Here is a 24,466-nt window from a genome sequence, read left to right as displayed (position 1 = left end):
TCCATACTATGCTTTTTATTTATTATTTTATTTTTATCCATTAACATATATTTTTTCAGCTTGTTTTGCGCTGTCTGGATTCTATTCATCAATTTGGCATAGAGAATGGGTAATTTTTTCGCTTTCATAGTACAAATAGATGCAACATCTTTTTTTGTTTTTGATTGGATTCGATAAATTGGGATTTTATCTTGGTTGAACATCAAGGAATGGCACAAGAAAATTTTGGAATACATATAAAGACACATTGAATTACGATAATGTCACTAATTTTCAAATTCCTTAGTGGTAATTTTATTGTTGTTTAACTTTCTAAGCTTTGGTTTTCTGTTCTCTTCATTTTAGATACTCTGTTGCTACTAATGCAACATCAACATTCCATTCTATTGTGTCTACTTACCCAGGAGAGTTAGTTCTCGTCTCAATACAGGTTAATATTGAATTTTTATATTTTGATATATTGAAATTAAATTTTGACCGTTGTGGGTCTTTTTTGTGCTGTTGATGCTGCCATGTATACACCTCTGTTGATGCCACTGCCATCATTGCACCAATTAATGTATCACCGATAAGAAATTTCTTTGGCACAACTAACTTAATAGTACTAATAGCATACAACAAACTACTGTAGCGAAAGCAGATACCATGGCTTCCAATTTTTTGGATGGATGCAACCTAAGCGAAAACAGAAAAGCTTTCGATTCCTTAACGACTATTTTTCTGATTTAGTTCAGCAACTCATTTTTAGTTTAGAAAAAGTAACCATAATTTAATGAGATAGTCAACTTTGGCAGCAAAAGCCAGAGGGAAAAAGAATTTTCTATACAATACTTGATCATGTATTTAAAATAATAATTTTGTAATAACTAAAACAAATTTTATAATTACTTGTCAAGAATCTATTTTAACAATCAAGTTAACAATAAGTAGTGTTTTAAATAATAAGTCAAAGTAAATATAACGATTTAGTTCTTTTAATTATAATTATAGTTCTAAACTTAAATTTAAAGACACCAACATATGAACCTTATAATTAGATTTTAGAAGTTAGCCAGATTATCTTATGTGCCTTATTTGGTTCTAATTTTAAATCACCCAGTACTGTCTAAAATATTGGTCACCATGGACATATATACCATTACCAAACACTGACCCCAAGTTGAGTCAATTAAGCTGATGGAAAATTTCATGATAAAGAATCATAGTTTGTGTGTGTGATCTTCTCTGAGCACCATATACTTGTTTGTTATATAAGTGTGCTGCATTGTATCTGTTGCGTTATCTACTGCACTGTCAAAGAACTTAGAATGGATTTACCCCATGGTAAGTAAGTGGTTCGTAATTAAAGTCAATGTGCCTAAGAAATTCTTTTATTACCTTAATTAAACAAAGCTATTTATACTACTTTATTTGGTGTTCGTTTTAGAGTTATAAACAACAAGGACATTATGAATGTGGATACTATGTCATGAATTGGATGTCAGAAATAATTGAAGGGGGAGTAACAAATGGTTGGAGTGAGGTACATTTAAAAATATTAATTTCTTTTAATGCTTTTTATGATGTAACTAATATATGATGTATATATGTTGCAGCTTTTTGAAGATGCTACACCATTGGGGGAAACCAAATTGGAAGACATTTGGATTCATTGGGAAAATTTGTTATTAGAAAAATTTAGAAATAGATCATGTTGAAAGGTCTAATATTACATGTAAAATTTAGAAATAGGTGAATGTGGTTTCAATATTAGGCTGCCTAGTGCATGTCTAATGTAGTGTGACCTAATTTTTTTGATATTCTCTTCTCCTTGTAAGAGAAAAACTCTTCTTTATGGATACTAGATTAGCCTTTCTTGGTTTTCAAGTATATTGTTTCTTTAGTATTATATATATTATATAATGATGTAATTGATCCATTTCTATAATGATAACGATCCCGAATTGGTCTCTGTTGGTGTCTCTTACATTGGATAATTGAATCAGTTTTTTCAGGTTATTTATAATTGAATCAGTTTTATTTTAAAAATTAACCTGGTTAAAAAAAATACAATTTACAGCGGTTCTAAGAAAAAACCGACTTAGATGTATATATGCACATCTAAGTCGGTTTTGAATAAAAACCGTCTTAGATGTGCACATATACATCTAAGTCAGTTTTGAATAACAACCGTCTTAGAAGTGCATATATACATCTAAGTCAGTTTTGATAAAAATCGACTTAGATGTATGTGCACATCTAAGGCAGTTTTGTAAAAACTAACTTAAATGTATAAATACATCTAAGTCGGTTTTTACGTAACCGACTTAGATATGATCATTCATCTACGACGACCTTATCTAAGTCGGTTTTAAAACCGATGTAGATATGGCAAAATAACCAACTTAGAATACAATCCTTCTAGTAGTGGCATTATATTTATTGTATGAATAAATTTTAACAAATACAACTTATTATAGAAAAAAAAACTTATGGATTTTACATAATGAACTGCATAACGCCATAGGTTACTGTTGAACACCATGACCACAACTCGACCAATATCAGAATAAAACTCTTGCATTGGTAAAGGATTATCAGACTGCCTATTTCTCATCGCAGCTTCCACCAAACCAGCTGGTCCAGCAATAACAGGACGAATGTTACATGACCTAAATGTGTCGTCATCATTGTCATCTCCAAGTTTCGGTGTTGGAGGAGACAACGGAGACAATAGATCTTCTTTTGCAAGCTTTAGTAGCTTCTTCAGCTGTCGTAACCCTTCTCCATTCAAAGATTAATCGCTCATATGCCAATTCTTCCTCCGAGCGAACAATGACTTCCTCCTCCTCGTCTTTGTCGGGCACATAATCGACTCCTCTATGAGACATTTCTAATATAATATAAACCTTAATTAAATTGTATTAATAATAATTCATTTATAAATTTATAAAATATTTACCAAATTTGTGAATTTATTTACAAAAATTAGTCTTTTCATGGATCTGAATTTAAATAAGTGGCCAAATATTTATTATTTGTATTTTTTTTATCATTAATTACATTTGTATTATTTTTAAAATTTTATTAAATTAAAAATACTGACTATTCGCTACTTCTTTTTCCATCTTCCTAAACATGTTTGTTATAATAAATATAAAACAATATAAATATTATATGAGAATAAAAATTACTTACATATATTAAATAATAAAAAATACTAAATACACTACTAAAATATAATACTTAATATTTAGTAACTGAGAATGATTTTCAAATATTTAATAATAATTACATTTTATATATTATTTTTCGAAACTACTTACCGCTAATTTTATTCTTTACTATTTAACAAAATTATATATTTAATTCATTATTTTAAATTAATATAAATTTAACATTTTCTACTTTTAACATTATGCTTAAATATTATTTTCATTTAATATTTACAACTTATTTATCAATACAAGTATTTGTTATATATGATTTCAATATTAAATTTCCCACATTAAACCTTTAGTTATTTTTATTAATTTCTTTCTTCAATTTTAATATTACGTAAATAATTTTTTTTATATATTACTTTAATTACAAATTAAATGTGTTACTAATTTTTTATAATTTACAATTATTAATTTTAAATGTAATATTAACTAATCTTTTCTTACATATCAATTTATATACTACTTAAATATATACAAATGATTTATACATTATACCTTTAAAAGTGACTAAATTTTTTTTAATATTCCTACTAGCATAAATCGAATTACATTACATTCATTTAAATTCTAAATTCAAAATACAACAATTTCCTACCATACAAATACATAAAATTTATTCTAGTTACAAATTATCTATACAATAATTTATTTTAAATTTAGAATTGTAAATATAATACACAAAATATAATACTTACTTGCAAAAAAATTAACAACACCTTGTACAATTTTTTCTTCACTGAAAAATAAAACATTTAAACCATCAAAATTTAAAACTTCAAACTTTTGAATTAAATAAAATTAAAAAAATTAAAAAAAAAAATAAATTCACATTTTTTTAAAAGTAAAATACATTTATTTACCGTTAACTAGTCGGGGTTGGAGTCGAAGTGGGAAACCCTCAACGGAGATGATAGATCCGAAAATCACGAAGGAGAGCACAAAATCAAAAACTCATATCAAGGAGAAATAGATTCACGGCAGAGGAAAATTGGAGATGGCGAAAATGGTGACTATATAAGGGGGTGGAGGGAAGCAGTATATAAATGCCCTCTGTTCACCAAGTACAACCTCTGTTCACCAAGTCCCCTACATTGGGTACATGCTACAATTGAAGGGACAACACGCTGCAAGGAGTAGATGCCGCAGTTGAAGCAACATGCTACAAGGATGGCGCCTGAGGTGGATGCGCCAAGTGTGGGCTGCAGAACACGCACCAAGCCCCTGCGCCTTCTTCACCACGTGCCATGTGGCTCCATGCTGGCAATAATTACGTATTATGGTAATTTCTATTCTTTTTATTTTATTTCATGTATTTTTTTTATTTTATTAAAGTGAAAAAGCCTTCCTTACAACGATTGATTATTTCCAATGACTGCATTAAATTGCGATTCAGTTTTCAATAATTAAAATAAGATAACAATGTATAATTTATTTACTACCATGTGGTATGTTTTGCCCATGTATAGGGAATATATTTTAATCTAATAATAACATAAATAAATATGCAGAGTCAAGTTTTATTGGTAATACATTAATAATAATTATTATTAATATATAAATATAATATAATAATGGTAAAAAGTAAAAAAAATAACCTATGGTGTTGCATAATTTATTCTGATTTGTAGATATTATAAAATTATAGAATTATAGATTTGTACTATCGACAATATAATAAGATGAAATTATTGAAGTTGGTCACATGAAGTCGACAATATATATGTTAAAAACATAACAAAATATTAATGAAGTCTTCCCATGGGAAACATTTTGAAAGTATTAAAAAAAATATGGACTAAATTACAAAAAATAGTATTCCACCGTTTAGAAATTAAAAAAAAAAAAGTTAACTCAGGCCCAGACCGAGTTCCATCTAGAGAGATACAATTAATCATGGTGTGTTGTTGCGTATTTTCCCAAGTTAACCAACAAGTTGTGTTTTCTTTTGTTGTAGATGGTTCTAGTTTTTTCTAGCATAGTTAATGACCTCATCTTTTTTGGTGTTATATGAAGTGAGAACCAAATCTAGGGCTACCTTCATCCTCATTGTATTGTCAACCTAAAATTATAATGGGTGTAGACGTCGTATTGAAATAATAATACATAAATGGTCATGTTAAAGATGCATATAATAAATTAAAAATTTATTTTAAGGATAAAGAAATGATTACATAGATTTTGTAATTGTCTATCCATCCACTGCTCATCATCCAGTTAGAAACCCATATGCCACAGTTATTTCTGGTTGTTTAACAAAGAAAGTGAAATTATAAGTTAATAAAGAACTAAATTGTATTTAGTATAAGGCATATGTAGAATATACGATATAGGACAGTTGCTTACGAATTAGGAATGTGTTTGTCAATATGATGTGGGACCTTGAAGGAAAATTAAGAAATTCTAGGTTTGGTTGATGTCTCGAACTAGTAAAACGACTGATGCAAAAACATTTTTTTGAAAAATAATGCCTAAAATATTAACCTCATAAGTATGAATATTGTTTTGTTTATGTTAACTACTTTTCGTGGCATAATAGATTACATGACATACCAATTTCTTAATACACATTTTTCTCATGGGATTTCTGGCTGGGTGAGGTAGTGAATTCAATAGAACAAGTGTTTTGTCTCGGAGATCGACCACAAGCAGAAACCAATGCAAGTTTAAATCATTAATTGGAAAAAATAATCTATTAATATGATAGTAACTGTGTTATTGAATACATAAAATACCTTTAACAATATATAATTAACCTTTTATGAAAATTTAGATTATAAAACCTTTCTTAAGTCATCAATCTTTCCCATGTAATCTCCATGGTAGTAGTTGATAATAGTTTTAGGTGGAGTACTCCAAGCCAACACATATTGCTATAAAATAATTATTCATAAATTATAACATCGATATGATATATTAAAACATTAAGTACTAGGAGTTTGTATATAAAGTTCACGTTTTGATAAAAGTTTACTGCGACAGTTGTAGGAAAATACCAAAACCCATTTCTCTTGGAATTGGATCGTTCTTGATGGGTCAACATGGAAGCAAGAAGATTAATCACCTAATGGAATTAATATTTGTAAACAAAATTGTGTATATATTATTAAATCAACAAATATTACTTAACATAATTAAGAATTAAACACATAAATTTAATGTAAGGTACCTCTTGATCCACTAATCCTTTTAGTAATAATGATTTTAGAGTCTTCATATCCCCGACCATGTTAGTCGGGGTAGTTATTAGGACTTCTTTGCTGAAAAAACATATTGCAAATACTCTAAAATATTAATAAAATATTTTAATTCATACACAATTATAACCTTAAACCATAAATTATTAATATTATACTTTTATTAAATCAACAAAAATTGAACAATAACTTATTTAATTTATTAATTAATAAAAGTATATATTGTTAATGTAATAAGTTATGAAATTTATAACATTCAAATGACAATTGATAAAGATTAAAAATTATATAACACTTTTTACTTCATGAAAGTATATATTATTAACTTTTAATATGCAATTTGATATAATATTATAAAGTTATAATATCATTAATATCAAATTTTAATGTCTACCAATGATTCACAAGCCTAAACTTCATAAAGTACTTCAATATTTTATATTGGAATAATATAGCGTTATATATAAACATATTTTGTATTTGGTTGTATATTATTTTTACTCATGTATTTAATTATTTTCATTTATTGTATTAGTTGTGGTGAATTGCTATCATGTTATATATGTTACAACTATATGTGTTTTGAAAAATGTTAATTTCATATAAACGTAATAAACTTAAATGTAATTACGACTTCATCTATTTTTGACAGTTGTAGGAAATTTATAAGTCTTTCATACAACATGAGGATGAGTATGATACAAGTAGTACAATTTCATATATGGTATTTTATCTAAAGGATATCATTTCATAATAATTGATTTGGTTAAGTTAAAAGTTCTTTTTATCATTAAAATTATCTTATACATTATACTATGCCATGTATCAACATTTTTCCATCCTTCAACCATTGCAAACAAAACAAATAAGTTTACCGTTATCCACATTATTCCACATCATTATGCCTCATATAATAAAAAATATGCCACTAACAAATCTAACAACGTTCATATAAACAATATACCACATCATTGTGATGTAGGGGCTGTTGCATCCAATGATCAAAATCAGCATGACATGGATTCGGGTCAAAGATCTGGAGCTAATCAGGGAGCTGGTGCAGGGTCAGTGAATGTTACATCTAAAATAAATATGGCAGCCACTAGCAAAGGTCATTCTAAATGGAATTTTGCTGCAATTGTTGAAGCAGTTTCTGAATCTGAAGAGGAACCGAAGGAACTCTTCCCTCACCTTCGTAGTAATCTAAGGCCGGAGCCAAGTTATGAAACAGTCATGGACGATTATGCAGAATTTGATCCGGTGGTCCAGCAAGATATGCGTGTACTGGATGTAGCACTTAGATATGGATCCCACACTCCCAAAAAAGTCCAGATTCCTAGGCTACAACAAGCCTCTCCAAATAGGCCTAGAACTAGAGCTAGGAGAGCCAAACTTTCCAAACTATCTTGATGTATGCACTAGTTTGGCTGTTTTGATTTTGATTGGATATTATGTTTTGATGTAGTTCATTGGCCTTGGCTTATGAACAATTTACTTTTGGTTTTGTTTTTTTTTCCTTTTTCTTTGTATCACACTTTATTGTGGGTTATGGTTCGGTCCCCCCACGTTGTACCTTTTCATTCTCTTATAATTTCAGCATTACGGATGTGAAGCATATGATTGATGGGGAGCAGGGTGCTAACCTAGTTAGGATCCCCCTCTTCATAGTAATATGCTAGACCACGTCCACTTCCTTTTTCAAAAAAAATATACAATGAAAACACACTAAATTAAACATTCTTCTCTAGTAAAAATGTTTTCACTATTTTTTTCAAACAATTTTCAACCATATCTTATGACTCACATTGGGTCCAACTTCAAATATGTCAATCCAATTCATACCATACCTCCTGCACTAACAATTTATCATTCTATTTCTTTTTAAACACTTCGGGTAAATGCATTCCATTTATTTCAATTCAACGTAAACTATCTCTCATTCCTCAAATTTTAGAAAAAAAACTCAAACCATATAACACACTACTCAACAATTATATTTTTCAATGAAATATAACATTAATACAATACTTAATTCTGTAACACAATAATGTAAACCTACCAAAAATTTCTACTAGAAATACACCACATCGATATCTTCTAATATGCTTCAAAATAAATTTTTATTTCATTCATACTTAATCTTAATATTTCCCTGTCAAATATTAAAAATCATTATTCAACTTCAATCCTTCTAACAAATTACTTAAGAACATCAGCTTACAGAAAAATATAAACACTAACTAATTATGCATCCAACGCGTATTATATGATGTAGTACAATCGTCAACCACAAAAAAACCTAACAAAACTCAAATTCGATGCTAAAACAATCAAAAACCGCAAAACAACAACTTACCAAAATGGAGAGTACACACATAACCCAGCACTGTCGTCACTTGCTTCGTCACAAAACACCACGGATTAGTCGGAATAATTACTGCTTTTTTTCAAAAAATGAGTTTCGTTGTCGTCCAACATCACGCTTTAGGGAACACAAACCAACTTCCTTTGTCGGACAACTTCACCGACTTTTCTGACACATACCACATCGTACCAGAAGGCCATTTTTAAGCTTCACAAAACGGATTCAGAAATCACAGTCGCAACTACCTCGCCGGAAAATGCCAATTTTACGGTTCAAAAACTAGGCTCAAAAACAACACTACGAACAACTCAGTGGAGAAAGGCAATTTTAGGCTTCAAAAATGCCTTTCAAAGAACACACTGCCAATTAACTCCTCTGAGAAGTCTAACTTTAGGGTTTCAAACGGAGTTAACAAATTACACACACTTCTCATCTATTCATTCCATTAAACCCTAAACTCAATATTGATATCAAAATTACTTAAATTAACACGTGCTTCATCATTCAAATTTGCCATCTGTATAGTATGTGAAAAATTGAACACAAATATTACTAAACAATACAATCAAAGTAACTAAACCCTAAATCAGAATTTCAAATTACCCATAAAACAAACCGAACCATATAAAAAATATTATTTTTGGGAACACAACTACGGAAAAGGTATCTGGAACATAACACTTACATGTATGACCGACACCAACAAGTAACCACTCCAGTCAAATGCCTCGTCGAACAATTTTTTCATCGGAGATGATGACGCTTTATGCCTCACAAACCAAGTTCCTTCGCCGGAGAACAACAACGAGTCTTCGTGCGTATTCAAAAATCACAGTCGCAACCACCTCACCAAAAAACGTCAATTTTATAGTTCAATAACGTGGCTCAAAAACGACAACGACAATACGAAGCCCTCAACAGAGAAGGGCAATTTTACGTTGATAGCCTTCGGGGAAATTACCCACTTGTCCCTTTACGAAATGTTAAAGTTTCAAATCACCCATTTCCCGGTCAATGGTGAGTCACGTCATTAATGCCAAATGTCAATTTATGATTCGCCCTCATATAAGGGGCACCACAACCCCTTCAAATAAAAGGGCACCGAAGGAATAGCCTAAAAAAATGACAATAGTTTTGGTCCTCTAAATTGCAGTTATTTACTACCCTTGACCAAACAAACGATTAAATAAAACCATGGATGGCACATCTTCGTATCTTTGTGCAAGATTCTCGGGTGTACAATGGCATTCGGGTCGCAGTGCCTTGTAAAGACAACCCTAATACGAAGGGTTATTACTTAGTATATGAGAAACGAGATAAACCGTCACTAAGAGCACCTCCAGCGGCAGGTGCTTAGAGTGTTGCTTATTGATAAGAAACGATGCTTGTTAGAATCTTCCATTGGAGTTGTCCTACATGGCAACTGAGTTTCTTAAATTTTTTTCTCAGTTGCTTGTACAAGCAACAGTCCTTAGCACTGAGAAGAAGAATTTCATTGGTTGAAATTGATCTACGTGGAATATGGACCACGTTTATGAAAAAAAAAAATAGAAAAAACCATGGTTCACCTCCTGTTCGTTCGTCCGGGGAGGTTTGGCAAGGCCGGCCCGTGTCGCTAGTGGCCGTTCGCGCGTCGCCGATCGCGTGTCTCCGGCAAGTCCTGTACGCCCCGCGCGCGCGGCTCAACCAGTTCCGACGGCCCGCTCGAGAACAACCTCCGCCCAGCATGTGAACTGCCTCCACCCTGCACCAGAACCCTCTGGCAGAACCCCTTAGCCCCGCGTGCCAGAAGCCACCGGCCAAACCCCTCCGCCCCCATGCGCGACCCCTCCGCCCCGTGCGCCAGAAGCCTGTGATTTTATTTTATGTTTGCAATTTTGTTCCCCTTCTGTTGCTAGTAACTAGTAAGAATTTGGGGAAACAATATTCTGAGTAATTTAAGCATAACAGACCTGATGAAAAAATGAAAGTTAACTTTTAATATGTGAAAAATAGCAATATATAATTTTGATATATTTTTTATTATGTAATTTTTTTATTATTGAAATATGAGTTGTAAAAAAATTGAGGTGTCAAAAAGTTTAATGAGTTGTAAAAAAGTTGAGTTGCTTATAAGCAATTTTCATTGGAGCAAAAGTTGTAAAAATATAATGTGAGTTGCTTATGAGTGACGTGACACAGTGGGACCTATTTAAAGTGGTTGGGAGTTGCTTATTGTAGATGCTCTAACAAAACTTCCACGTGTATCTGTGCATTGGCCACCTTTGATGACATGTAATTTTCACTCCATTTTGATATCCGCGTAACGCAAGTATTACAGCACGATCAAACGACAATATAACCCAAGGTTCATTTGTGAATGACATGTTTTTGAAGCACTGATATGAAGCTCTTAGAAAGAGGGACCAAAAAATTAAAAAAACTTGGGGGAACCAAAAAGCATATTTAAACCTTATTATAGGAGCATCAAAAGTGTAGGATAATAAGAATACTGTATTTTTCACTCTTGAACAACCATGGAAGATGATATTGCTTCTAGACCGAGCCACATAGGAAAACGCATGATTAGAGTGAAATTGAATAAGAGGAAAATGAGAAAGCAAAAAATGACTCCACATAAATGCAATAAAGTCTAATTTTTTTCAAAAGGCAATTTTCCCATCAATCAATCAGACACTTTAGATCAGTTGCGAATCGCGATCGTTTAAGGTTGGGAGGTCTTTAAGATAATTTTGTGGTATGCAACAAAGATCAAATGGCATTATCTGGTTTGAATAGACTTCCGTGCATGGTTCCAACTTCCAATATTCAATTGGTGTCCGAAAATAAGCAAAAATTCGTATTTTCAACAGGTAGAGTGTATTCCATATTACATGAAATCTACATAGTTACTAAAAGAGAGCACTCTCTGCAACAAAATTCATTTCTTTACTGTTTACACGGTATAACAAAACAAATAAACAAGTTCGCATAAGATCCCTACGATCTGGATCAAGGTCCAGAAAACAGGAACTCGTCAATCATTTGTAGGCATTGAAGCTCTTGTTACATCTTCAATCAAGTCGCTCCATCTACAATGTATAGAAAAGAGATAATGATATATTAAAAATCAGCAAAGAATATACTATGAAGCAGTGGGTGGAGAGTGCAGATTTCTGGAGGAAAAAAAAATGCTTTAGAAATTGGATTTGGTTTCAATGTTCAAGGCCAAAATGTGTTACTGTTCATTTCAACAAAAGAAAGATAAATAAAAGTCATGGTATTTAATTTATTGCAGGTAATTACATCAAAGAACACAAATGAGCACTATATTTTTTTTTATTAATATTAATAAGAAGAAGAAGGAAAGCATATATCAATCATACCTTCCAAAGACCATCATTGAGATAATGCAAGTTGTCAACCCCAATTCCCTTATTGATTGCTTTTCTGAAACCACGGAAATATTTAAACTTTTTCAGTGAGATTGAACCAATCAAGTCATAACTCATAACTTCTCTTTACTTCCAGATCAGCCTCAAGTTTTTATTCTTAATAGAAAACAAATGCTAAGGCATCATGCAAGCAACATTGATATTATTGGAAGTCCAGTGATGTTCCAGCTTTAAGGTACAATGTTGAATTTCCAGTAGAGCTGGTGCTAGTTTGATGATAGCAGGCCTATGATCAAGCGGGTTAATGTTAAAACAAAGGGGATGGGCTTGCAACTAATTAGGCCCATTAAGGGTGCATTTTGGTTATAAGCCGTAGACCAGTAGCTGCCTATAAAATGGAATAACTGTAAAGGCTTTAGGGGGGACTTCTGTTATTGAGAAAGCAGTATAAGTACACTTAGACCTCTCGAAATATCTGAAATCATGCATTGCTTCCTAGGGGCTTCTACTTCATTTCATTCAATAAAAAAAAAAACTGTTCCTTCTCACTGGTATGATACCAGTTCTATCATAGTTACAGACTACGAGATTCATGTCTTAATATTCTGTCCAAAAATCATTAATGGAAGACTTGTGTAACATGCAAACAAATACCGGAGTCGTCAATTGAAGGTAATAGTAAAGCATTCACCATGTACTTCACTGATTGACATGCTAATGCTATTTGCATTATTGCACACTGGTGAGACTGAAAAAGAATTAGATGAGGGTGCTAAATACATACTCATGTAAACACTATCTGAGGGGGCGTGCTTTGAAATGTATACATAGAAACTTAGGAGAAAATTGTTTGGGGATGTGGTTGCACCCCCTACCTACATAAGTAGGTCCACCCTTGATTGCATGAGATGTTGTAGATGTAAGAGGATAACGAGAAATGGAAAAATAAATTATTTATATCAAATTTATGGTATAAGCTGGTTCCAGTTGACTCATGTACTCATGCGACCCAAACCAAACCAAGAGTAAAAAGTTGGAGTAGATTGGTGGATGATCAGTTTAACCCCTACTATCATGTTCATGAATGTTAGGAAGAGCAAAGAAAATAAATAATAAAATTCCTGTGATATCAAAAGATGAGATAAGACAAGTTTCTTACATGTCTTTTGCGGACATTTTTGTAAAGCCAATAGCGAGAGCATGCTGTTTTCCTTCGGCCATGATGGCCTGAAATCAGATAAATACACGGTGAGATGAAAGTTGATATAAATTCACTAGAAAATGCTTACTTTATGCATTACAATTAATATACACAACACAATGGCAGTACCACAGGACATTCTGCCCCTACATCCTCATCCAAAGCACCCCCAGGAGATGTAAGACCAGGGCACATTATGTTTGCACCAGCCAAGACAAATCTTATTGCACCACGGTCAACTTGCAACTTCTTCATTATATTTGGATCTGCAAAACAATTTTATTCAAGCAACTATAACTTTTCCACATAATGCATTTCAATATCCTTTTCATTATATAAGCTGAACCCAAAGTCAGCTGCATCCTACAATAGCTTATTAAAGATCATTGGACTATAAGAGGTATGCAGTCAAAACACACCTTAAAACCAGCAAAATATTTATAATTCACTAGACAAGTTAAAAAAATGCAAGAACTGTAAACTTTACATTGATGGAGCAGTCGCAGCGTCGGCATGTATGGTCCATCACGGACACTGAAAAACAGAGGCACATTGTTCACGAGAACCAGACTGAGATGGTTCTGACTACAAGACAAAGAAGAAGAAAAAAAAACAACCAGTTAGCAACCATAAAAGATATGACACAGCAAAATGCACGGCAAAAGGAATCACAGTCAAACCATTTAGCAACTATAAGAGGGGACTTCTTGGGAAGTATATCATCCAACACAGGTTCAAGGCCTGGATACTGCAGTGGAGTGAGTGAGGTTAGTGTCACAGGCAACAAAAACCAATAAGCAACAACAAGGAACGTTATTATTTAGGGTTAAAATTCACAAAAAAAGTGCCAACCCCAAAAGTGCCATCACCTCTTCTGCAATACTTTGCCGTATTTTACGTTGAACAGATGCCTTCACTTGGTTCTGTGCAGACACATCTTCACCTGAAAATCTGAAGAAAAAAAAAACTTTCATGTAAACATTGAAAAATCAACATTATAATAAAATTTGCAGAGGAAAGCAATAAGATCATATTCATATGCATATATAGACGAAATAGAGAGCTGAAACACGAGTTCATAGAGTTATCGAGTGATTGGGAGAAAGAAGGAGCAAGGAAACGAAGGCATTGGAGGTTCCGTTACAAAAATGAATAAATGTTTTAGGGTTTCGGTTACGCCAACCCCATCAACGAAGCAATTGCGAACAAAACCTCGAAAAACAACAACGGGGAAAAACTAAAAAGAAATAGAAGCAAGTGTTGAATGAAATCAGAATCCACGAAGTGTAATTTTGCAGATATGTCTGTAGAGAGAGTGAGCATACTTTTTGAACATTTTCTGCAGCGTTCAGCTTCGGAGTGAATCTGTGTCTGTGACAGGGAAATTGTAGAGAGAGAGAGGAGATGCAAACGCAACCGCGCATCTCTCGTTGGTGTTTCTGTATTTGGACCATTCGTGGGCCCAATCATTATGGGCTTTTTGGTCCGTAATAAGCATTTATGGGCCGACACCTGGAATTTCTACATACTATAGGTACCTTTTTCTTTTGTTAATTTTTATCTTTATTTACTGATCGAAGCACTTAGTTAATAAAATAAAAAAAATAAAGATCATATAATGTTAATAAAGTAAGATTATGTATAATTAGCAAAAATTAAAATTAGAAGGTAATTATTATTGATAGAGTAAATAATTATATATATATATATATATATATATTCTATTTTATCTTTAAGAGATATAATTGTAAATATATATATATAAAGGACATAAATGTCTAAAGGAATAAAAATCAAATAAAGAGATTTCATTTATACTATATTAGAGGAGTACTTCGTAGCTCTAATAGTTATACATAAATAGAATATTAAGAAATTGTGTGTAATTATTTATAAAGGATATATAAAAAAAAATTATATTTGAGAAGTATAATGGTTTATTAAAAAGTAGAGACCAAAAGTAGTTACACATCCAAGTATTCCTTTTATATATTAGTATAGATATTAAAGAAAAAAATATTCAAAATTGTCTTCAGATGTGTTTTTCCATCTAAAATAAAACAGATATATGTGGATTATTTTATGTAATTAATTTATTTTTTATTTCAAAATTTGCATTTATTATTAATTACTCTTGAACTCACTGTATTTTTCATTAAATAACTTTTTTCTTCTTGATGATTTTTTTTAATATTTTGTTTTCTTTATCCATTTTAAATATTTATTATTTATTACTTTTTTATTAGCCAAGGAGAATGACAGATTTTTTAGAATAAGTATTGTTGAATTATTAGATAATACTTAAATTATTACGATGGTCAGAATTAAAAAAACAGAATCAAAAAATTATTACAATATTTGGCCTTTGATATGAATAAGTAACCGTGTAAGGTTGGAATGTTGGATTGCTCACTTGATGCCAGATTAGCAGTTCTTGGTCTCACCTCAAGTAAAAATATGCTTCCTCGTTAGGCACTTTACTATGATGAATGAAGATGCACCTAAGGTTGTCAAAAGCAGAGCAACTTTCCCTCACTTTCTTGGTTTTTTACAATTTCCTAAAGAATTTTCTCTAGAACAAAACTGGATTCGACCTTCCCTTCATATAACATATTGTAACTTGATTCTCTCTTAACTGATATAAAACATGATATTATTTTGTATCTTTGGTGAACATTGATCTGGATTTATCATGAAAAAGAATTTTCATGTGTGTGTAACATGTCATTTTTTTAATCGTGTTGGTTTTATTTACCAGTATTTTTGGTACGGATCCAGTATCACTATGCACAATGGAAAGCGTAAGTTAACGGATTGCTTTCCAAGGACTTGTTATCTTCCTTAGAGTAACTCCCTCGAAACCATTTACAGTTCATAGTTACCAAATTCAACCTTTCATCAACTGACGACGGAAATGGGAACAATAATGGAAAAGTCAGGAAATGTCGTCTTCATTTGCACCTGTTGCTGCAAAAGTTAGGAAATGTTGTCAATTGTGAGATGAAAATATTTATTCTATTGCACTGTGTGCAATATTTTCAAGAAAGTGTTTCGTATATGTTATCTTCAATCTAATGCATTGGGCGCTGAACATGAATCAGTGTTTAGAATTATACCAGTAGAATGGGAGCAATCTTATCATCAAGTTCGATTCTTCTATGCCTTGGACATATCAGGACAACGCTGACTCCACAAAACATAACTGTGTGGATCTGGGATAGAGTTGAGAAAGAGAAAAGATAAACCTTAAAACAGGAATTTTGCATGTGTAAAATTTCTGTTTTCAATTCTTGTGCCTTCAATTATAATACAAGTAACGAAAAAATTGTGATACAAGTACTAAAAATAAGAAGACTGTTTATCAAGTACACCCAATTGAGCAAGGCCTTTGGCAGCGAGACTTCTCAAACGGCTATCTTTCCCCTGAGTTATGTCTACAAAGGGCATCGTGGCCAAAGATTTGTATTTATTTCTCACTTCATCTAGTTGAAAGATTCGTTCTAAAGCTATTAGAATTTTTTCCTGCAACCTGGGAGCCTGAACACTCAATAGTTGTATCATTGGTGCAATAGCATTTGAATTTGCAAGCACCTTACTTCCACTCTGTGGTGCTTCGCTATCAACCAAAGTTAGTAGTGCATCTAAGGAGGCTTCGCGCGTTTCAACATCTTTTTCTGCAAGCATGCGCACTAGGGGCTCCAAGGCATTAGCCTGCACAATGCAGAATGAAGACTCAACTGAACAGGTGCCTAAGTGTGCTGGGCAACCATTTTCTTGAGCTACAAAGCAGCATTTGAAAATTCCAGGCTTCTTTATTGGCTCGCTCAAGCAGTAAGAACTTTCTGAAAACTGTTTGATTGAAATGGCTGCATTTTGTTTGGTAAAGGGTGTTCCAGAATGCAGCAATTGCACCAGCACTGGGATTAGGCCTTCCGAAGCCACTCTCTTCTGCCACTCCAGATTTGTTGAGACAGTAAAACGAAAAAGAGCTTGAACAGAATTCTCTACAACTTGGTTTTTGTGTGAGGCATGCTTGTATTGATCGGTAAGACAAGTCGAAATGGTTTTAAGTGCCCCGGAATCTAGAAGCCACCAAGTCATTTCAGACTCCTGTGGTAGTTTAGAGATGATACCTATAGCAGTAGCCACCTCTTCTGCATCATTAGAAGCCTCAATGATGGTAAGCAAGACTTTAATGAATCTTTCAGTAATATGTGATGAGATGTTGCCATAGTCACCATCTTCTGTCAAGCAATAGAAAAGCTTCAAGGCACTGACCTGCACTGTTTGGGTATTAAGCTCCAACAAGAGGACCAATACCTTAGCGGCTGAGATCTGCAGTAATTATAGTTATGAAATCACTTGTATACACCGGATGATAGTAATTACTAATACAACTATTATTGTTGTTGTTGTTAAGGTTATTAGGAATAATCTGTTTCAGAGTTTGATAGTAACAATTATTCAAATTATGAGCATAGTTAATATGTGAAATGAAGTACAAAAAAACATTTTATGTACTGGAGCAGGACTAAAAATTTCCCTAACTTATTCTGCTCTCATTTTTGTCCACTTTGTTTTTCCTCTCTATTTCCCTAATCATGTAACATTAATAGCTTTAAAATTTGGAACTTGAAAAAAAGTTCATACCTGTCTCAATCTCTTTCTGATGCGGAAGCCATAGAAAGATTGACACAATGCCTGGAAAGCTTTGAGAATCTTGTTTTGTATCTCAACTTCTGTCAAAGAAATTAGAGAGAAGAATTTGAATATGTCTTCCTCAGAATCTAACAATGAAACCTGTTCTGCTTCAGCTTGTTGGTGAGTTGTTGATATGGCAAGATGCATTATTGTTGCAACAACTTGTTCAAGCAGAGTAGGTAACTGTAAACTACAGTAAAGAAGTTCCAACAGTGGTTGAGCAACATCTTCCTTGAGCATCTGCAGGCCATTCTCTGGCAAGCTTGAGAGCTGTAGTAAAGCTTTGACAGCAACTTTCTTGATTTCCAAATCATTATTTAAGAGCAGCTGAAGAAGTGGTTGCAGTGCCCCATCTTTGACCAAGGACAATTTATTCTGGTCGGTCAATGTAATTTTGGACAAAGTTTCAGTCATGACTATTTTCATATTCTCTGGTCCTACATCAAGGAAATAAGTATTGACAATCAATGAGTACATTTGGATGCATTTCATGTTCCATAAAGGTTCCCTTTCATTGAAAATTTAAATTTTGTTCATTTTAGGAATAAATTTTTGTACTTCGATTTTCAGTATCAAAGTTTTATCAAAAGGTTAGATATTCATTGTATGTCCACCTTCACTTCATTGTTTCAGTACACAGATGCACATTTCTGCACTCAACACGCGTTTAATTTCTTTTTTAACAGATAAGTGATTATTTATACACATTAAGAAAGGAACCAAAACAAGAATCAACATAGGAATCTTCTCTGTTTTGTTTTGTAACTATTGTCGAATTCAAAGTGTTTTGTCTGTATGCACAAGCAATTAACGCATATATAATTTTATAAATGAGATGAGGTGGATTCATATTTTTCATAAGTATGTGAATATGTTGCATTAAATCCTACTTCAAAGAGCTGAATGGAGATCAATGCCAACTACTAAAAATGAAGTCCCTCCCCCCTCTCATAAAAAGAAAAGCAAAAACGCACTATTTTGAAGTTCTAAAACTACCTAATCTGCAGGAATGCTGATCAAGACATAAATCACAACTTTAGAGGGCGTTTCTCATTTATGGAATACCTGTTGATAGTTTCAGCAGTAAAGGCTTAAGATAATTTGCCTTTGCCATCTCTATAACATTTTGATCAAGGAAAGAGAGGTTCTCCAGCAGCTCGTGTGCATTTTTGAATGCTTCAACATCATCACTATTTAACATCGATACCAGGAGAAGTATGCTTCCTTGAATGTTTCCTATGAGACTGCACACCGTTTTACTTTTAGACAACTCCAACAGCAACTCCAAGGCTAACTTGCGTTCCTCAACTTGACGTGAAAGTGAACGAACAATAGATCCAAGTGCGTTCTCCACTTTAGCAATATCTTCCTGCCAGAATGAAGTATCACCATCTTTTCATGCAAAATCAATGTTGATATCTTCAGTTTTACATATAGCTATCTAAAAATGTATATAGTTAGTAATGAGAAGGATTTATGAGGTACCTTGTTCTCTGCATTATCCATTGCAAGCATAGACAGGATGAGCAGAACACGCTTCCTTATTTCACGATTTTTAGAACTAAGAAGTCCAATAAGATCAGTGATGTAATTCTCCATTTTTAACCATTCTCGGTGCTCGTCTCTTTCTAAGCATATGTCATGAAGTTTATCTAGGGACTGAATCACTCCCTCATCTTCATTTGTTTCAAGTTCGGATTTGATGGTAGAAATGGTAATTATTGTGTTCCTGTCCTTCCATTCTTGAATAGACTGTTTAAGAGTTTTATTTGGCCTTAGGATTTTAGTATCCAGAGGCAACCTGGTCAAGGGACAGTGAGTGTTCCCTTCAGCAAACCATTTCTCTATTGCACTTCTCTCAAATGTCTTCCCAGAGGAAGTCTCCACAGGATCAACCATAATATCAAGAGAGATTGGACAGTAAAAAGACTGCAGAGCCGCCAATGGTCTCTCTCCCAAAGAATTTCTCTTTTCAAAATACTTAGTTTCCTTCTCTTGTGCTGAAGTTATATAATCAGCCTTTCCAAGCATTGTAACAATCTTCTCCATATGTAAAGCTTCTGCCATATCTACCCTTGACTTGGCTGCTTCCATTTCATTTTTCAGCTCTTCAAATTCTCTCTTCAAAGCACCATGCTCCATGGGGATCCCAATGGCGTCTGCAATGCAGGTTAGCAACTGATTCACATACGACCTTTCAACATTTCCCTCTTGTATTGCCGTCTCAATCTTTTCTAAAATCTTCTCACCAGCTGCACCTGTTTGATACTCAGCATCTAACATTTTCTGACATAACTCACTTATCTTTCGATTTAAACCCGTGTCTAAAGAGACCAAAGGGATGAGGCTTACTGCACGACCTATATCCTTGGTACAACAATTCAAGCATGTGATGATCTTTCTGGAATTGATTAAAAGATAAATCTTACTTCTATTGTTGCACTCAACAGAAAGCTGCTTAGCAACTTGAATCTCTCGGTTGAAACCATTCATAGCATTTTCAAAGCTCCCAGGGTTGTGTATGTCTTCCTTTGTTAAAGACTTCAACATAAATGAGATATTCTCCAAGTGAACAGAAAAACTCTTAAAATTCTCCTTGTGAATGACAACCTCATTAGCTGCTTTGACGGTGTCAAATATAGTAGAGATGGTCCGGGAAAGTAACTCGCACGCTGGGGTAAGAGAGGCACGAACTAATAATTCGTTCTCCATTTCAATCCCTCAGGTTTGTGCAAAAACCAAAATTCATTGACCAGAACAGCGGTGAAATCGATAAACAATACCTAATTAGTAATTAATTCTTCTTACACATGTATCACAACATAAACATTATTACATTAACTCTGATCGGATGAAATGGTTCAGATCCAAAGCTCAATGAACACAATACAAGAATATACTCTATGGACTAGAACTGATTTCTTCAGATGACAGGAACTAACCTGAGTCTTGCAGTTTTGGCAGAATTTGCTGGAAGGTAAAAAGTGAGAAAATAAGAGAGAAAAGAAATGGTGCGAATATATATAAGATTGTATTGATTAACCATAGGAGAAAGATGCTGTGAGAAGAGGAGAGTTGAAACAATTATGCGCGCTTTTGATACTCGGTGTTGACTCGGTTTTGGTTGACTAATTGAACTTATTTCGTTATACTTTTTTTACTCTTCGAATTGAACTATGCGACCAACCAATCAGCTTTTGCCACGTCATGTTAAGGACCTGTTGACGGTGTCGTGGATGGTGAGAAGTGAGCGTGTACTGTACAGTGTGGAAGTGGGAGTTGTGGTGTGGAGATTACGTTACAGCTACAGTGCCTGCCGTGAAAGTGGCGCCAATTCTAACGGTAAAAATACCTTCTTTTTTTTTTTTTCCAAATACAATACTTACTTTCTAGAACTTTTTCAAATTTAATATAAATTCTAAATTTTGCTGAGTGTAGCCAAAAATATTTCTCTACTAAAAGTTCAAATAATTTATTATTTATGTTTTTTAATTAAAGATTGGTTCAATTTCTAATTTAAATATGAAATCCTATCTAAATGTATCATTTTATCTTTAATTGATCCAATAGAAAGAGTTGTATTTTCTTAAAAGATTAAAAAAAAATGTTAACATCTCTCTAGAAAATTTTGCCTTTTAATTAATCACAAATTAATATATAGGGTAAAGGTTTTTAGTGTAACAACTCAAAATTAACTTCAATTCCTATATTCTAAAATTGATAATTTTGTTTCATGTATTTTTTTTTCTCTTTGGTCTTATCAAAGGAAATAGGTAAATAAAGATGAAAATTATCTCGGTGCAAAGAGGAATGCTAGCAATTCCATTTTAAAATTTTTTTTATTATTAATTAAAATTTAATAAAAAAAATAATAAATTTTATGAGTCTCACATCTTATTTAATGAATATTTTTCAATTTAATAATAAAATTCACTAAAAATTATTATTTCTATTTAATAATAGAGAAAATATTAGTAAAAAAAAGTGTTAAAATTAGTGTTACTCACATTTCTATATTTACAAAATAAAAAACAATTGTGTTTAAAATTCAAAACTAAAATCAATTTTAACTATATTCTAAGATGCCTAACTTATATTTTCTTACCATATTTAAATATATTTTAAAGTAATTATTATAAAAAATAAAAACTTAGTATTATATGTTAGAGAAATGCTAGTAAATATTTTTGTTATTAGGTATGTTAGTAAATAATTTTAGTATATTATAAGTTTTTTAAATTTATAAAAAAATTAACACACTTTTTTATTGTTGCTTAAAAACTTAAAACTCAAAAATATTACAAGTAAAACTTATTAAATAAGAAGTGAGTAATAAAATCATGTGAATTTAATAAACTTTAGTCAATAGAAGGAGAGATTCATCCAAAAGTAGTCAATCAAGCCCTTCAATGAATCAACAAAATTAAATTATATTTCAAACTAATAACATGATAACAAAAAAAAATGGAGACAAAATTGTTAAGTGAAATAAAAATGTTAATAAAAATCATAATGTATAATATATTAGATATAATGAGAAAAATTGAAATATAATGATATGAGTGAATCACCTATACACCGGTAGTGTAAAGTTTTTTTACACTGGCAACCAATCATATATTTTAATATGTCATGTCATTTGCTCATTTAATCAAATAAAAGTAAAATAAAATAATTTAAAAGATAATTGGTTGCTAGTGTAAAATTTTTTACACTGATAGTATATGAATGATTAACTCTAATGATATTTATAACATGTAGTTGTACTATCATCATTATGGTTATCATCATTGTCGTCCTTACATCTACACTACTAGCACCATCGTTGTCATTACTATTGTCACTATCGATAACAACAATAACAAAAATAATAATAGTGATAATTACAACGGTGTGACAATGAAGGTGATTGTAATATAATAGTGGTGGTGACAGAGAGAATAATAACACTAGAAGTGAAAATCATGATAAAAACAATGATAATAGTAAATGATTAATTACGATAATAATAATATATGATAATTTTATTTATAATTTTAATATAAATTATCTATGTTAATTCAGTTTTCTCATATTAAAAAGTTTATTGTTTGAAAGATCTCTTCTCTCTTTTTTTATTTATAATTTTAATATAAATTATCTATGTTAATTCAGTTTTCTCATATTAAAAAGTTTATTGTTTGAAAGATCTCTTCTCTCTTTTTTGTGCGTGCGTGCGTTATAATTTAGTGTCATCAAGTTTTTATAGTTTTTTAATATTAAAAAATTTAATGACAATTAGATGTCATGTGTGTGTTATAATATATTTAGTGTTATAATTTAGTGTCATCAAGTTTTTATAGTTTTTTAATATTAAAAAATTTAATGACAATTAGATGTCATTTAGATCGTATTCTAAATTATCATGTTAAAACATGGTATATAGAATATTTATTCTTAAGTTTAATTATTCGAAAATTTATTAATTATATTATGATTATTAATACTTTCACATTTTATCTTAATAGTTTATATCCGCTTAAATATACTATTTTCTCATTATAATTATTTTTATCATATGTTTCGTTAGCTTTTGTTTTATAATATCTTTCATATTAAATTTAAAATATATAAGTTAACATATTTTATCTATTTAATTGAATTTTATCATGCATTGCACGAGTAATATCTACAATTGCATTTTCTAATTTTTTACTACAACCTTAAACCACACCTTCAAATATGGAAGTAGTATAATCAATATGTAAACATATTTTTTTAAGTGAATAACTAAGGTGAGTTTAGGAATGAAAGCTCAAAGTAATATATAAATTTTAGATTCAAATTTTGTTGTTATTTTTATAATATTTTTTTTACCGATAGAAGAAATATATCTTTGATTTAAAATGGAGAGAATTAATTTCTATTATTGTTGCTTTCCTCGAAATAAATCAACCCATGCTAACATGTTCAATTTTATGATAATATCATAATGATATGCAAGCAATTCGGCTCAACTTTGGGTGGTTTATAAATAAAAGATGAAAATGAAAACCAAATGAGATCACTATCAAATATTAGATTATGCACCTTCTTTTCAAGCTAAAATAAGTTTGTAGCACCTGTTATGAACAGTAGATTAACTATTTCTTGATTCGTGATTAGTTTAATTAAAACCGACTAAAATGCTTAATTATAATCTTCCCACGTCCCACTCATAGCTTCTGTTACTTTACCCTTCCTTTTCATGAAATCATGTAGAATTCGCTAAATTACTTTGTATAATCATTTTAATATTGTTGGATAGTTAGGAATAGAAAGTGGTGCCTTTAGATCTCATTCACTTTATATTTTAATGGAAATTTTTTTTTGGAGAGATTAGATTGATGTAGTTCTCCGTCAAGTCTTCTTGAACGCATCTTTCTTCCTTGGTCTCCTCCTAGCTTTTT

At 31.7% G+C, this 24,466-nt stretch overlaps 3 protein-coding genes and 1 long non-coding RNA gene across 4 annotated transcripts; 2 read left to right on the top strand and 2 right to left on the bottom strand.

Moving 5' to 3' along the window:
• The first annotated feature begins 1,279 nt into the window (after positions 1–1,279).
• On the top strand, positions 1,280–1,678 carry LOC145959151 (uncharacterized). The gene is made up of 3 exons (XR_014434890.1): positions 1,280–1,323; positions 1,427–1,522; positions 1,596–1,678. It is a non-coding gene; the product is annotated as an uncharacterized LOC145959151 (long non-coding RNA).
• Positions 1,679–4,072: 2,394 nt separating this feature from the next.
• Positions 4,073–7,807, top strand: LOC145958661 (uncharacterized). The gene is made up of 2 exons (XM_083076170.1): positions 4,073–4,482; positions 7,380–7,807. The coding sequence occupies exons 1-2, from the start codon at positions 4,341–4,343 to the stop codon at positions 7,805–7,807; spliced, it is 570 nt and encodes a 189-aa protein (XP_082932296.1). The 5' UTR covers positions 4,073–4,340.
• Positions 7,808–11,574: 3,767 nt separating this feature from the next.
• Positions 11,575–14,806, bottom strand: LOC109808700 (pseudouridine synthase and archaeosine transglycosylase (PUA) domain-containing protein). The gene is made up of 8 exons (XM_020371811.3): positions 14,663–14,806; positions 14,207–14,288; positions 14,018–14,085; positions 13,825–13,922; positions 13,467–13,603; positions 13,296–13,363; positions 12,128–12,191; positions 11,575–11,833 (listed from the first exon to the last, which is right to left on the bottom strand). The coding sequence occupies exons 1-8, from the start codon at positions 14,671–14,673 to the stop codon at positions 11,816–11,818; spliced, it is 546 nt and encodes a 181-aa protein (XP_020227400.1). The 5' UTR covers positions 14,674–14,806; the 3' UTR covers positions 11,575–11,815.
• A 1,769-nt stretch (positions 14,807–16,575) lies between these two features.
• LOC109807976 (U-box domain-containing protein 24) lies at positions 16,576–21,146 on the bottom strand. The gene is made up of 4 exons (XM_020370741.3): positions 19,524–21,146; positions 19,104–19,407; positions 17,988–18,475; positions 16,576–17,672 (listed from the first exon to the last, which is right to left on the bottom strand). The coding sequence occupies exons 1-4, from the start codon at positions 20,748–20,750 to the stop codon at positions 16,677–16,679; spliced, it is 3,015 nt and encodes a 1,004-aa protein (XP_020226330.1). The 5' UTR covers positions 20,751–21,146; the 3' UTR covers positions 16,576–16,676.
• Between the last annotated feature and the right edge of the window lie 3,320 nt (positions 21,147–24,466).

This window comes from Cajanus cajan, chromosome 6, assembly GCF_000230855.2.
Source record: "Cajanus cajan strain Asha chromosome 6, NIPB_CcT2T_4, whole genome shotgun sequence".
Lineage (NCBI taxonomy): Eukaryota > Viridiplantae > Streptophyta > Magnoliopsida > Fabales > Fabaceae > Cajanus > Cajanus cajan.
The sequence above is the reverse complement of the archived record's forward strand: the minus strand, read 5'-3'. Positions and strand labels throughout refer to the sequence as shown.